The sequence below is a fragment of the Notothenia rossii genome, assembly GCF_949606895.1.
Source record: "Notothenia rossii genome assembly, chromosome: 6".
In the NCBI taxonomy this organism is placed as follows: Eukaryota; Metazoa; Chordata; class Actinopteri; order Perciformes; family Nototheniidae; genus Notothenia; species Notothenia rossii.
This window is the reverse complement of record NC_136909.1, coordinates 32,236,955-32,253,413: the sequence shown is the minus strand read 5'-3', so window position 1 is coordinate 32,253,413 and position 16,459 is coordinate 32,236,955. Positions and strand designations below refer to the sequence as shown.

The window sequence follows — 16,459 nt, the reverse complement described above, 5'->3', positions numbered from 1 at the left end:
CAACAATAACACACAATTATCCTTGTTTTTATTTATTGGTTTATTTCCATAATCTCTGGCTTTTTTGGCGTCCGTCAGGAACTGAATTTCAAAATAAAAATAACCGGAAACAGACGTAGGCCTCTAGGAGTTTAGGATGGCCGAAGACACTACACTACCCATAATCCCCAGCTATCGTTTAAGACTACAATCCCTTTGATTAATCTTCAAGCTCTGAGATTGGATGTTGGAGTGGCAGTGTGCCACTTGGTTGGTTATTGGCTAATGGTTACACAAGTGGCCAAAATCTTATTACCTCATATTCAGACAGGTTTTTATATAAATGGATCATGACAAAAAGTGAGAAAATCCTTTTTTCTTACATTTCCAGAATCTCTTTACACAGAGGGGACACATGTTGATCTATAAAATACATGAAAAAGTGTATTTTGCATAATAAACAAAAAATATATATTTAAAGGTCACCTATTATTAATAGGTGACCTTTAAATATATTTTTTTTGTTGAAAGTGTATATTTGTTCAGGTGTAGCATCAATGAATATCACAATTTTTCTTGGATTTGCTTTCCCGTGTTTACATCAGTCAATATAACTTATAAAGTTATATAAGAAAACAACTACATAATCTCAAACACACAAACACTTTTGCTTCCATAATGTTATTTTCCAGACTGCTTTGGATAGCAGATAGTGGTGTGTGCCTTACTTTAGTAGGCACCTTCGGTCTATCTGCTTAAAAAAAACAAAAAAACATGGTACTAATCTACCAGGTTATCCCTAAATAAAGAGGCTGCAGATAGAGCATGACACTGTATAACATATCCCTGTGCACTTTAGCCTCAGCTGCATCAAAGCGACTGTTGATATCCATTGTATGCCTTGTCAAGCTAGAGCATGTATTTTTTGGGGCCAAAACCCAATTAAAAATGTGTTCCTTTGCATGTTCCTTTATTATTTTGTGTACACTACCACTTCAAATGTACGTCTACTTTGTAAGGTGAGGGCCATGAACTCACAGGTAACTTTTATATATAGTAAAATGCTTTAATGACTTGTCATCTCAAAGGTTTAGAGACTCTGGCAGCTGCTATTTTCATGGAAGTGACGTCAAACTTTAAAAGCATTTGCAAACCAACACGTGATAAGAAAGTTACTAAGAGGGTGGGACTGATACAAGTAATGAGTGGATCGGTTATTTGTGTACCAGCTACTAGAGATACGGATCACATAAAATAGATTCAAATAAAATGATTTTGAGTTGGTTTTAGTTTATTTTAGTTTAAGGGAGTGAGATCACAATACAAAATATTGCAAACATATATTAAATACTTATTTTAATAGTTTTTTTCTGCGATGTGTACTTTCACTTAATTATTTGAGTACATTTTCCTAATCAGACTCAAATAGTTTTACATTGGTACAATACTGTACTCAATGCAGTATTTTTACTTGCAGTTGAATGGAATTAGTATTTTGACTCAGGTAAATTTTCTGAATACCTTTTCCACCATGCCTAAAACAAAACATACATAGTTTGCTTCCAATTGGAGAAAAAAATACAACCAGTGTTCATAGAGGCAGTGCAAGTGACTTACTGTAATTCCAGTTTAATGGGCCTTTGATGGTATTGATTGGGACAGTTAGTTGCCCTCATTGTTTCTGTTTGGCTGTTGTTAAAGGAATATAAAGGTGGTGGTGGGTGGGATGTCAATATCTGGCAGACAGTTGAAATTGCCACCAGCCTTACTATTGTGATTCGCAAGTATTTAAAATATGTTCAAGCACCAAATCAATGATGCTGCGGCTGGTTGGTAATACCATTTGCACTTGATACTGAGAAATTGGCTTTCTGATTGTGCAATGCTTTTTCAGACGAGAGCCCGGAGCTTTTTATTTGAGTCAGTGGGGCATGTCAACTGGATTTAAAATGTAATCAGACTGAATCTGATCTTGAACTTTCATTTGGGTGGATTTTCCATATCTCTGGCCCCCCTTGGTCGATTTTGATGATTGACATCTCTTTCTAACCGTCAGAGCCAATGGAATCGAGGGAAAGTTCCACATACACACACAGGTTACCAAATAAGGAGTGATAGTGACGCGTAGAAAAACCGGAAGCTGCGCTAGCCTCTGGTAGCTACCATTAGCAGCACATTTTCTTCTCCGATTTTTGCATAAAAATTGAATTATGGATTATCAATACTTTTTTCAAAGTGACAGACACATTGCTATAACCTATGGATGGACCTTCAGCCACGTTTTTTCTCGTTATAATGCCATTGAACACGACTTTTGATCAGAATAACAGCTAAGGTGAGCATATCTCCGTGTTCTGCTACCTAAAGCTACTCGTGTGTTGTCTGTATGCTTCCCCTGTCACAAGTTCAGATCGCTCAGTGATGGTCCTTATATATTTTTATAATCTGTGGAATCTCAGGATGTTATCTAAGCTTGTTTGTGCAGATCCAATACGTTTATCGATCGGTATAGCTAGAATTCTGTGCTAACGGCCTTAATATCTTTTTGCCCGTGGCTAATTCAGAGGCTCAGCGTAGCTTTGAGGAAAAAAAAAGACCAGTTAGCTGAGTTTCTTCCCGTTACATGGATATGAAACATTCATAGTTTATTAAATCTTAAGAAGCCCTCAGACATTTTTGCTTGCAGATGTTGTGAATTCAGCTTAAATCGAAGGGCAGTATAAGTGTGACTCATGTCAGAATAAACCACAGAACACATTTTACAGGTTGATGATGTGTGTGTGTGTATTTCATGTGTAACCTTCTGTAGCTGTGTTTAAATTGGTAACAGTGTACAGGGCAAAATGGCTTATTTGAATGTTCCTGTGTCTTCCAGGCTCCTTACCCTGCATCCCCGTGGGGCCGAAGCCTTGGCGAGTGAGGAAAATTGCGTGGTCGTGATGCTCGGCATGATCAAGGTCACCTTTCTGCTGCACAAAGGCCCAGCGGCACACATTCTCCAGGCTCCGCGATGGGTTTCCTCTTTCAATGAGGCTGATGGACTGACAGGAAAGAGCGAGAAAGAGATTGAAATACTTACCGATGAACCTTGTAGCCGTGTAAATGAACATGTTAGTATACTGGCAGCAGCACAAAACTGTATAGATTGGTAATCCGATCGGGAAAGCATAGCATTCAATTTAAACACATTTTAGATGTGGGCTCTGGGGTGATAATGAAAGTGGAAAGCAAAAGGTAATTTGCTCTCATCCGCCATATGGTAAAACGGCCAGTTGATCATAAATAATGTATTTTTAGAGTATGTGTAAAAAAAAAAACGACAGTATTCTTCACTATTTATAATCTATGCTACAATAATAATGGCTTTGGCTGTGTCACTAGAAATAATAATACTTTTTTTTTTTGTAATTGGTATCACTGTGATGTTGCACAGGACAGCAGATTATTAATAGCAGACCAGAGGCTCTAGAGCACTACATAATTGAGAATAGATAACAAAAAATAGAAAATTCATGACTTTTGCCAAAGTTTTGTTTTTGTTTTTGTTCTACTGGGATGAAACGTTAGCCTTTAATCCCACTGAGGCACTGTGTGCTTTTCTTTTGCTTACTGTTTGCTCTAACAGCCAGAGATGATGGGTTGACGCTTCACCTCTGGCTCAAAGCTTTTGTTTCCTCGCAGAAAACACAACACATTGTTGTGGACAGAGAGTGGGGAGGTAGGATGGGGAATTTTGCTGACCTGTAGCAACAACTTCTACAAATGAATCTTGAACTTGTTGGCCAACGTTTAGGGTGATTTGTGCAAAAAAAAGAATCCATATCTATATGTTTATTCTCATAACTGGTCTAAAAAACATCAATCAAGTTAATCGACAACAAAGGGATCATTTTTGCTAATTGACTATGCCTCTGTATTTATTAGTTATGTAGCACACAAGAGACATTTGTGTGTCTGTCCTTTACCATGCTGTAAACCAAGAGTCCAATGGAGGCGTTTGCATGGGGGAGAGCGTGTGGGAGAGAAACTCCCTCTTGAGTGAACTTTGGGATTTTAGCATTTACACACCCTTTATATGCACAAAGACATATATATCACACTGCAGGGAAGGTAAAAACCCAACAGGCATAATTTATCTTTAAGAAAACACCTGGGTGTATTGAAGTCATTGTGTGTTATGCAGTACTGCACTTAAACTACAATACTTTTGAGGCCTATTAATCTCAGAAAGGATAGATGGAACTACTACACTCAAACTAATTTGAAGTGTGGTGGCTCTGTACTGCATAGTGAGAGCAGAATACCTTTGGCTGTACAAATAAAAATATTGTGATGACAGTTTCTTTTTTAAAACAATCACTGGGTGGAATGATAAACAAATCTCAGAAGTTGCAGCCCTGTTATGAAGACTGAGACTACAGCTTCTGTGTGATGTTATCAAACTCAATGCAGTGAGGAGGAACATGTTTTGTCTCTGAGCTACAGTAAAACTTATCTTGCATACAAATCATATTGCCATCACCATGCTTTACATTCTTGGTGTAAATCAACATAAACGGGGTGTGAGCCTCACCTTGGCGTACCCCAGCATGATCATCCTCACCAGCACCACGTTGATGTGGACTCCCAGCGACTCATCGTGGTAAATCTCATTCACCTGAGAAGTAGGGGGGGGAAACACAATCATCGAGAAGCTCAGACAAATAGCATCACCTTAACGGCATGTGCGTCATTGGCCCTGAACACCTCATATAAGCCCATTGTCGGCTTCTACTTTCCACTCAGCGGGGGAGAGAAACACACCATTCTTCATTAATCACAGCAAGAATAAATGTATCACAAACTTAAGCAACCACTATGCTACAGCCTTTTTCAAAGAGCTGGCGAATGCAGCGAGGAGGAAGGTCCTGTCCTTTTGTGCTTGCTCCTCACAAAATATGATTGCCATACCAGTAAAAGGGGAAAAGACTCAAATGAATACCAAAGAAAATTTCCATTTGTACAGTTTATAATTTACTCGCAGAGTTTTACCTTGAATACTTCGTTTTCTATTGCATTCCTCCAGGGTGAAGGGAGAAAAACATAACATATCCTTGATTCATTTAATCTCGCAATTATCACTGGCCCCGTGTTTCTCCTAATCGATCTCACCGGCCTGCTCTCGTCTATCCCACATGCTCCACTGAGATCCAACATCTCGTTTCAGGGGGCCTGTGGAACTGCCAGTCAGCTGTCCCTAAGGCTGACTTCATCTCTGGCTACGCTTCCCTGCAGTCTCTGGATTTCCTTGCTCTCACGGAGACCTGGATCACTCCATCCAACACATCCACCCCAGCAGCTCTCTCCACAGCATATTCCTTCTCCCATACACCCAGACCCTCTGGCAGAGGAGGTGGCACTGGTCTTCTGCTCTCTCCCAAATGGAGCTTTTCCCTCTTCAAGCTACCTAATTTCACTCCTTCCACCTTTGAATTCCATGCCGTCACAGTAACCCATCCTATACAATTAACCATTGTTGTTCTCTACCGTCCACCAGGCGCCTTGGGGGACTTCTTGGAGGAGTTAGATAATCTCCTCTCACACATCCCGGAAACTGGCCCTCCCGCTGTACTTCTCGGAGATTTCAACCTCCAGACAGGGAAGATATCTGAACTAACATCTCTGTTAACCACCTTTGCTTTCTCACTGTCTCCATCCCCACCAACTCATAAAGCTGGCAATGTCCTTGATCTCATATTCTCAAGGAACTGCTCTACTTCTAACCTCTCTGTAAACCCGCTCCACACATCCGATCACTTCTTCATTTCATTCTCTCTACCCCTTTCCAAACATAACAACCTAATCTCTTCTAACTCTGCTCCTGTCCGCCGTAACCTCCGTTCCCTCTCCCCCTCTACCTTTGCCTCATCGGTGCTCTCAGCCCTCCCTTCCTCTGACTCGTTCCAACTCTTGCCTCCAAACACTGCTGCAAAAACTCTCCTCTCGACTCTCTCATCCTCTCTGGACTTTCTCTGTCCTCTCACATCGCGGCCGGCTCGTCAGTCCCCTCCTGCTCCCTGGCTAAATGATGCACTGCGTGCTAATAGAACCATCCTTCGGGCAGCAGAGCGGAAATGGTGGAAATCCAAACACCATGACGACCTCCTAACCTATCAGGCTCTCCTCTCCTCTTTCTCTGCTTCCATCTCTCAGGCAAAAAGCACTTTCTTTCAAGATAAGATCCAATCTTCCTATTCCAATCCCAAAAAACTATTTTCTATCTTCTCCACCCTCTTGGACCCCCCCAAAGCACCTCCCCCCTCCTCCCTTCTGTCAAGCGACTTTGTTAACCATTTTGAAAAAAAGGTTGATGATATTCGCTCTTCTTTTTCTGACTCACCTTTACTCACCGCTGGGTCACCAGACCCTCCCTTCACCCACACACTGACCTCCTTCACCTCTGGGTCACCAGACCCTCCCTTCACCCACACACTGACCTCCTTCTCCCCTCTCTCTCCAAGTGAGGTTCTTACCCTCGTTACCTCTGCCCGTCCTACCACCTGTTCTCTGGACCCTATCCCCTCAAACCTCCTTCAGACTATCGCTCCTGATATTCTACCATTTCTCACCCATTTCATCAACACTTCTCTAACTTCTGGTCACTTTCCAAACAGTCTCAAGGAGGCAAGAGTAAACCCTCTCCTTAAGAAACCCACTCTCAACCCGTCTGATGTTATTAACTACAGGCCCGTCTCTCTCCTCCCGTTCCTGTCTAAAACACTTGAACGCGCTGTCTTTAAACAACTCTCCTCTTATCTCCATCAGAACAACCTTCTGGATCCGCACCAGTCTGGTTTCAAGGCAGGTCACTCAACAGAAACTGCTCTCCTTGCTGTCTCTGACAAACTGCACACTGCTAAAGCAGCCTCCCTCTCCTCTGTCATCATCCTTCTGGACCTGTCTGCTGCATTCGACACGGTGAACCATCGGATCCTCCTTCGCACTGTCCAAGAACTTGGAGTTTCAGGCACTGCACTTTCCCTCCTCACCTCATACCTCAACGACCGCACCTACAGGGTTACTTGGAGAGGGTCCGAGTCCGACCCTTGTCAATTAACTACAGGGGTCCCTCAGGGCTCGGTTCTTGGTCCCCTCCTCTTCTCCCTGTACACAAACTCGCTCGGGTCTGTCATTAGCCCGCATGGTTTTTCATACCACTGCTACGCTGACGACACCCAACTAATTCTGTCCTTTCCCCGCTCAGAGACCCAGGTCGTCGCACGCATCTCTGCTTGCCTAGCAGACATCTCTCGGTGGATGTCTGCTCATCACCTCAAACTCAACCTTGACAAGACTGAACTGCTCTTCCTTCCGGGAAAAGATTGTCCCACTCTTGACCTAACAATCAACATCGGCACCTCTGTTGTTTCCCCGACTCAGACTGCAAGGAATCTGGGTGTGGTCCTAGATAACAAACTGTCCTTCACTGCAAACATCGCTGCTACAACCCGCTGCTGCAGATACACGCTTTACAACATCAGGAGGATACGTCCCCAGCTGACCCAGACATCAGCGCAGATTCTGGTCCAGGCTCTCGTCATCTCACGCCTAGACTACTGCAACTCCCTCCTGGCTGGTCTACCTGCATGTGCCATCCGACCTCTGCAGCTCATCCAGAATGCAGCGGCTCGTCTGGTCTTCAACCTTCCCAAATTCTCCCACACCACACCGCTCCTCCGCTCCCTTCACTGGCTTCCAGTAACTGCTAGAATCCACTTCAAGACACTGGTACTTGCGTACCATGCTGCGAATGGATCTGGCCCTTCCTACATCCAGGACATGGTTAAACCGTACACCCCAGCACGTGCACTCCGCTCTGCATCAGCCAAACAGCTCGCTGCACCCGCACTGCGAGGGGGACCCAAGTTCCCGTCAGCAAAAACACGTGGGTTTGCTATCCTGGCTCCAAAATGGTGGAATGAGCTCCCCATTGAAATCAGGACAGCAGATAGCTTACACATCTTCCGACGCAAACTGAAAACTCATCTCTTTAGACTCCACTTCGAGCGATAGAATTACTAACAAAGCACTTATATACTAATAAAGGGCTGGCTTTCTAAATGCCAGTTGAGTAGCACTTGAAATGTTTGGCTCTATGAAACCTGATGTACTTATATGATTCTGTTTTCTTAAAGGTTGTATCTTCCTGGTCGAATGCACTTATTGTAAGTCGCTTTGGATAAAAGCGTCAGCTAAATGCAATGTAATGTAATGTAATGTAATGATATGGAGGCTAGGTTTAACAATAGCGATCAAAACATTAACAAACTCTGACACAGCTCATGCAGTTTAATCATTTAGGTATTGAGTTTTGATAGTTTTTAATTAAACCCTACTATTTACAACTCCACTAAGGTCTCATGCTTCCTACAACCTCCATTTGCTTTTACCCATGTCATGGTTCTCATTTCGACATAGAGAAAATGCTGGAACAATTACATTTTCTTTAAGAATTCAATGTAACACAAGGTATAGTATTCATTCACATAGCATCTACACAAAAAGAAAGATTGGAGTTAGACTGGTATAAATCATCTGATTCTGAATGTGGCTAAGACCAGAGAGTTGGTTAATGACTTCAGGAAGAAGAGGACGTCTCCACAGCCCCTGTGCACTTTTTATCAAGCTGTGCCCCCGTTTTTAGACATTCGTTATGCTGTACAGTATATTACTCATATTTTATTATCTTCCACTGTCATGTGTTCTGTTAATCAGCCAGTGGGATCGAATTTCCCCCTCAGTGACAGGCGTCACTCACTGTATCCTTTGGTTTCTGTGATCCTAGATAACAAACTGTCCTTCACTGCAAACATCGCTGCTACAACCCGCTGCCGCAGATACACGCTTTACAACATCAGGAGGATACGTCCCCAGCTGACCCAGAAAACAGCGCAGGTTCTGGTCCAGGCTCTCGTCATCTCACGCCTAAACAACTGCAACTCCCTCCTGGCTGGTCTACCTGCATGTGCCATCCGACCTCTGCAGCTCATCCAGAATGCAGCGGCTCGTCTTGTCTTCAACCTTCCAAAAATGTCCCACACCACGCCGCTCCTCCGCTCCCTTCACTGGCTTCCAGTAACTGCTAGAATCCACTTCAAGACACTGGTACTTGCGTACCATGCTGCGAATGGATCTGGTCCTTCCTACATCCAGGACATGGTTAAACCGTACACCCCAGCACATGCACTCCGCTCTGCATCAGCCAAACAGCTCGCTGCACCCGCACTGCGAGGGGGACCCGAGTTCCCATCAGCAAAAACTTGTGGGTTTGCTATCCTGGCTCCAAAATGGTGGAATGAGCTCCCCATTGAAATCAGGACAGCAGAAAGCTTACACATCTTCCGGCGCAGACTGAAAACTCATCTCTTTCGACTCCACTTCAAGCTATATAATTACTAACAAAGAACTGCTAATAGAGCACTTGTATACTAATAAAGGACTGGCTTATCTATAGCCAGTTGAGTAGCACTTGAAATGTTTGGCTCTATGAAACCTGATGTACTATGATTCTGTTTTCTTCAAGGTTGTATCTTCTTGGTCGAATGTACTTATTGTAAGTCGATTTGGATAAAAGCGTCAGCTAAATGCAATGTAATGTAATGTAATGTCTCTCAGAGATATTAAATACACTGATGGATTTTCTGTTTAAATGACTTCCCCTCCATGTCTCCTAATTTATTTTTGCTTTTCAATTACACATGCATGAGCTTCACGCCTGACAATATCCACACGTCTTATGTTTAAACATCAATGATGGGAATACTAGTTGATTGATTGCACAACATTACATGTTTCTTTGATTTCACTGGCATCCGGAGATAAATTGCAATTGGTATAATGTTATCAAGTGTACACCAGAATGAATTTTTAACATTTCAGTTTTTTCCGTGTGCAGCTGAAAGAATATTATCAGTTTTTTCAAAGTGTTTAGGGATTAAACATATCATAAATATGTTCATTATAAGTGATTATAGATTGGACAACAATTGTACATTATATGTTGTATCAGTAAATGCAACTTTTGATCAATTGTGATTAATTAGTTAATAAGAAGGGTGTCAAGTTTAGTTACAAAGACTTAAAAAGAGTGTGTATTTGCTTTCTTTCCAAGTTAAAAAAGCTTGAAATGGCATGTCACTCCTTCTTTGTTGGGGAGCTGTTATGATCTTTTTTACAGCAATAATACAAGATATTGTGACAATTGTGAAATGCAAATTATTCCTTTAATAAAGCAGCACATTGCCACCACTCTTAGTGTATTTACAGAAACACAGTCATTACAAGCCAAAACATTTTGTAGCAAATCCACTGAGGTCTCATGCTTCCTTCGACCTCCATTTGCTTTTACCCATTTCATGGTTCTCCTTTCAACATAGAGAAATGCTGGAACAATTACATTTTCTTTAAGAATTCAATGTAACACAAGGTATAGTATTCATTCAGATAGCATCTACACAAAAAGAAAGATTGGAGTTGGACTGGTATAAATCATCTGCTTCTGAATGTGGCTAAGACCAGGGAGTTGGTTAATGACTTCAGGAAGAAGAGGACGTCTCCACAGCCCCTGTGCATTATGGGAGAGGATGTGGCGGTTGTGGAGGACGACAAGGACATGGGAGTGTACTTAAACAAGGGACTGAACCGGAGGATCGACACTGATGCTGTGAACAAGAAGGGGATGAGCAGAATCTATTTTCTGAGGAAGCTGAGATCCTACAACACGTGCAGCAAGATGATGGAGGGGAGGGGAGGGGGGGCGGCGCAGCATCAGAGCCAGTGACAACAGAACACTCAAAAGACTCATTAGGAATGATATCTAATTTAATATGCCCTTCAAAAGTGTTTTATTTGTCAGATAGTCTACATATTTGTTCTCACTCTTCTGTTTTATCTTCTATTTGAGATATAATGTTTATATTATTATATATTTATATTGTATAATTGTTTTTTTCTACTCTTTCTTATTTCTTATTATATACAATGCTTTGTTTTACATGCTGCTGCAACCAAAACATGTCCCAATTTGGGATCAATAAAGTATATGTATCTTAAATGTTAACAACAAAGGAAGATGTGTTATGGGGATGTCTTCTTCCATATGTGAGAGTAGGACTGAATCATATATAATGTGCCTTTCAAACGACATAAAATAATAGGATTAAAGGAACAGAAAGAAGCAGGTTTAGTATTCAGACTGCTATAGCTCCCTGTAGACTCAGAAGTAAAGACAACATGGTGAGTGAGAGCAAATGCTTCTCCACTGACTGAAGTTTATCATGATCTTAAATCTGAGGGACAAGGCAACGTGCACTTTTTATCAAGCTGTGCCTCATTTTTAGACATTCATTATGCAGTATATATTACTCATATTTTATTATCTTCCACTGTCATGTGTTCTGTTAATCAGCCAGTGGGATCAAATTTCCCCCTCAGTGACAGGCGTCACTCACTGTATCCTTTGGTCTCTCAGAGATATTAAATACACAGATGGATTTTCTGTTTAAATGACTTCCCCTCCATGTCTCCTAATTTATTTTTGCTTTTCAATTACACATGCATGAGCTTCACGCCTGACAATATCCACACGTTTTAGGATTAAACATCAATGATGGGAATACTAGTTGATTGATTGCACAACATTACATGTTTCTTTGATTTCACTGGCATCAGGAGATAAATTGCAATTGGTGTAATGTTATCAAGTGTACACCAGAATGATTTTTTAACATTTCAGTTTTTTCCGTGTGCAGCTGAAATAATATTATCAGTTTTTTCAAAGTTTTTAGGGATTAAACATATCATAAATATGTTCATTATAAGTGATTATAGATTGGACAACAGTTGTATATGTTGTATCAGGAAATGTAACTTTTGATCAATTGTGATTAATAAGTTAATAAGAAGGGTGTCAAGTTTAGTTACAAAGACTTAAACAGATATAGAGAATTTTTAAGGAATAGTTCAACATTTGAGGGAGTGTGTTTGCATTCTTTCCATGTTAAAAAAGCTTGAAATGGCATGTAACTCCTTCTTAGTTGAGGAGCTGTAATGATCTTTTTTACAGCAACAATACGAGATATTGTGACAATTGTGAAATGCAAATGGTTCCTTTAATAAAGCAACACATTGACACCACTCTTAGTGTATTTACAGAAACACAATCATTACAAGCCAAAATATTTTATAGCCTGGATTGCAGTGGATTTGTATTAGAAGATCTTTGCTGAAACCTTAAATTAAATGTCATTGTTATTTCTTTGTCAAATGGCAACTGGAAACAAGACCATTCTGAATTGTATTGACGGCTGACCTTTAACAGGCCAGCGTGATGTGTTTGTGGTCTCACATCACCTTGTCTGTATGGCTGTTATTCCTCCACTTAGTGAGCACCAGTTGAATCAGTCATCAAATGAACATCTCTGACACTGTTCGGCAACCAGAAGCTTTAAAACTGTCAAGTCAAAGCCAGCATCACCCTCTCTCCTCAGACCCTCAAACTGAATAAGAGAAAACTCTTGTAAAAAAACTGGAAAGAGAATGGAAGAAACATACGGCAGAGGAATGATTCTTCTCAGACAGACATGCAGTAGATGTTGTGTGTATTGAATAAAAATAGACTTTTATATATATAGATTGATGACGCATCTTCTCCTTCTTCTACTGCACAAAGGTGACATCAAAATATCCAGCTACCAGATTGACGTCATGTACAGAGGATTGTTGCCAATGGAAAGCCAAGCCAGGCCAAGCTGCTACATTAGCCTCACAGCAGCTGTTTGGCCAGAAAGACACAACAACTGAGCATAATATTTAAATACATAAATAATTGAGTAAATTGTCACATGCTCTATTTTGTTTCTTTTTATATTGTTTATTTTGCTCAAAATACCAACAGACCACCCATGCCATGCCTCATACCCCTCTATTTCAGCCGTGTAACAAAAGTGACATGTTCTTTCTTCAGTGTTTAACGCTAGAACAGTGCCATTATATATATATATTATATATATAACAACTTTACTGAAAAGAAAATCAAATTAAAATAATAATGTTTGAAAAATACGTTTTTAGATAGTAAACCTATCATCCACCACCCCGTTAGCAGGTGCCACTTGATTTACGTATATTTGAGACACCTCAATAATATAATACATTAACCGTGCTTTACGTGAACCTCATCATGACACAAGAGAGGACGGCAGGACTGCAATTTCCCGTGTTCAGTGAATGCAACAGAGGCAAGTCACCAGACCAATCAGAGAGTTGAATGGAAATACACGTGTGCTTGTGTCATTCAAGCTCGGCTCTGTGTGTGTGTGGCAATAGCGCATTTAGTGTGATATAGAGAGAGAGAGGGAGAGAGGGAGAGAGGGAGAGAGCGAGAGAGAGGGACCGGTGCTAGCGGGGATCGTGATGTTAGCATCTGGTTAGCTAGCTGCACTAACGGACATAAGGAGCTGTTTCCACAACAAGCTGGAGGAGAGTCCTCCCTGAGGGGCTCAGGTGAGCTCAAGGACTCTTGAGTGTTTAGAACGGTTTTGTCACAAATTATTTAAAAGATTACTTCCGCGGCACACCTTCATACGATCATTATAGTTATACAAACAATAAGAGAATACATGAAAAACAGGTATGAAATACTATATGGCAGTAAAACAAAAATACAGTTTAAAAGGGGAGTGATTTGTAAAATATCCATAAAGAAAAACAAAAATCTGTTTACAGTTCTGTTTCATATGGGTGCTGAGAGAGGTATCCATAGATCTCTTCATGTTGCTCTCAAAGTGCACCAGATTGATGCTTTCAACTTCAATATTTAAAAAACAATCTTCCCGGGGGAGCATCCCCCCAGACCCCCCTAGAGGAGGTGAGGACCTAGAGGAGGTGAGGACCCCCCTAGAGGAGGTGAGGTCCGCCCCCCACTCATAAACAAATAGCACTTTACCCCTACCTATATGCCGTGAGCTAATCATGGAGCCTTCATTGTAACAGTCATTCAGATGCAATTAGCCTATATAAAAGGCCTTAAATTGGAAGCACTGTCTGTGCCGTCTTTTTCACTAAACTCTGCAATAGGTAGATCTCGCCTTTCACCTAGACCGAGGTCGGTGATCTTGGGCTTAAAAAGGTTGGTGACCACTGATCTAGATGAATGAAACAAAGCAATTCATGCCGTTTTATTGTTTTAACGTTGAAATGACAAGTGCAACAGGTGAAGATGAAGTTGTTGCGGAATTGTTGTGAGTACACTTTTCAAGACGACAATTCAGTGAAAAGAAGGACATTATAATGCCGCGGAGGGGGGGGGGCGGCGGCGGGGGGGTGGTGTGTCTACAGAAAGTCAAGTTGTGATAGGCACGGTTCGCCACTGCTTGAAAGACAATAATGATAAAAAGAATGAAAGCTTTAATGAAGACAATGAATCGGGCAGCTTCTAGATGTCGCTAAATAGAACCTGAGCCACACGACCTCCTCTCAACATGCAGTCTCAGTGAAGACAGGCGGCACGAACACTGCGTAAGAATAAAGCGACAGGCAGCCTCACATGGCTTTCATTGTCTTTGGGCCAGTGATTTGTCACTGAGTTTATCTGCCTCATTACACATTTATTCCAGCAACATATAGTCACGTTCTCAATTGTCCTCAGAGTCCTGTTCTCACCTTATCGACTTCTTTGGATGCAACGCAGCTGGAGGAGCAGGGCGACACACTCCAGGTCTAGAAGATTCTGCTCGCTGTTTTAGTCTGTATAAAGCAACCAGCAGGCTCAGTGTGACCCCAACTACAGAGGGGTTATTTGTTTCGGGAAAAAACACAATAAATGCTGCTGATCCTGAACTCACATCCAGTCGAGAGTGCCGTTATGATCTAAACCGCAAGCTAAAATTACACTGTGTGTTCTCCCACACGCTGATCTGCTCGTTTCCAAAAGGTCGGTCAAAAGGGCGCTCTCGACATCACACCAACCTCCCAACAGCTAAACATTAACACAATACGACTCACTTCCTCTCCCTCCTCCCTCTCCATTCACCTGGCTCACAGACGCTGTTATGAGTGTTACATTTCTCAGCGCATCTCTTTAGAGGAAAGCTGGAGACTGGTAGGTTAACTGATCAATACCACTGACTTGATTTATTTTTCAGATGAAATGTCTATCGCAAATCTTTCTATGTTGTGTATAGTGTTTCATAACAACAGTTATTTTATGTTGTCCTCTTAGGTGCTGTCTTCAGGATGGAAGCTTTTTTTCCACTAGGGCTGTCAAAATAATGCATGAATGTGAGCGGATTCACTTGTTATTAAGACATTGATGCAATACTGCATACAAGCAGAGTTTGCCCTTACATAGTAAATGGTAAATGGACTCTACTTATATAGCGCTTTATCCAGTCTTTAAGACCCCTCAAAGCACTTTACATACTACATGTCATTCACCCATTCACACCCATTCATACAGAGCAGTGTACCTTACTCTAGGACCTAACATTCACACACATTCACACACCGTTGGCCATGCCATCGGGAGCAACTCAGGGTTAAGTATCTTGCCCAAGGATACATCGACATGTTGACTGCATGGGCTGGGATCGAACCCACAACCTTCTGGTTGAAAGACGACCACACTCCCTCACAGCCACAGTCGCCACAGAAGCCACATAGTGCCTTCTATGGTGTATCATATGGCACATAATGAAGAACAAATCAATTGAATTTGTGAGTAGAACATTGACAGCATGGAGGTTTGTCTCCTGCTGTAATTTTTGTGACGCACAGCAGTCATATATAAAATATTAGTGGCAGTGAATGTGTGTCTGTCGTACTGTATGAAGGCCGTCAGTGTCGATCCAAAACAGGCATCAGTTAGACCACCAATCCCAACGTTACAATAGAAAACTGAGATTATTTATGAGAAAAAGGGTGAACCCTGAAATAGCTAAACTGATCAAAGCTAAGAGCTAAAAAATAATACCGGCGGTACATGTTCCTTCCTTGTTTAAATCTGGTGCCTGCATTATTCCCATTAAATCTCTTACTGTATGTAGACTTAATTTTCCAAATAAATTACATTCAGTTTAGAAAAACTGATCATAGCCTCCCTCTCCAACGTGTTACCCTAACCCTCATAGAAACCCCCATTCTGCTTTTGGTATATTGGGGTTTAAATCTGTTATTCATGGTGAGGTGGTTCTTCCAACTTTTATGGCAGTTTGGGACCCAACATGACATTGTCCGTGTGCACAAATCCACGCCCAAGAAGAAAATCGTTTTCCACTTGGTGTGGAAGAACTTGGCTAGGCCAGCACAGAGCTCTGACCTTAACCCAAACCAACACCTCTGGGAAGGACTTTGACGTCAGGTTTGAGCCAGATCTTATCAACCAACATTGTGTGGGTTTGACATCACTGGTGCAGTTGCAGCTGAATGAGATAGAAATAACTGC

At 41.6% G+C, this 16,459-nt stretch overlaps 1 protein-coding gene and 1 long non-coding RNA gene across 2 annotated transcripts in view; one reads left to right on the top strand and one right to left on the bottom strand.

Moving 5' to 3' along the window:
• Positions 1–16,459, top strand: part of LOC307044809 — a 449,985-nt gene that overhangs the window by 277,059 nt on the left and 156,467 nt on the right. The gene's annotated exons all lie outside the window — the stretch shown is intronic.
• The window catches only part of adamts3 (ADAM metallopeptidase with thrombospondin type 1 motif, 3), a 201,035-nt gene that overhangs the window by 100,214 nt on the left and 84,362 nt on the right, over positions 1–16,459 (bottom strand). Inside the window, exons 6-7 of the mRNA XM_079690199.1 lie at positions 4,553–4,636; positions 2,864–3,020 (exon numbers count right to left, since the gene is read on the bottom strand). Of these exons, the coding sequence (XP_079546325.1) occupies positions 2,864–3,020; positions 4,553–4,636 (241 nt within the window). The remainder of the gene's footprint in view (positions 1–2,863; positions 3,021–4,552; positions 4,637–16,459) is intronic.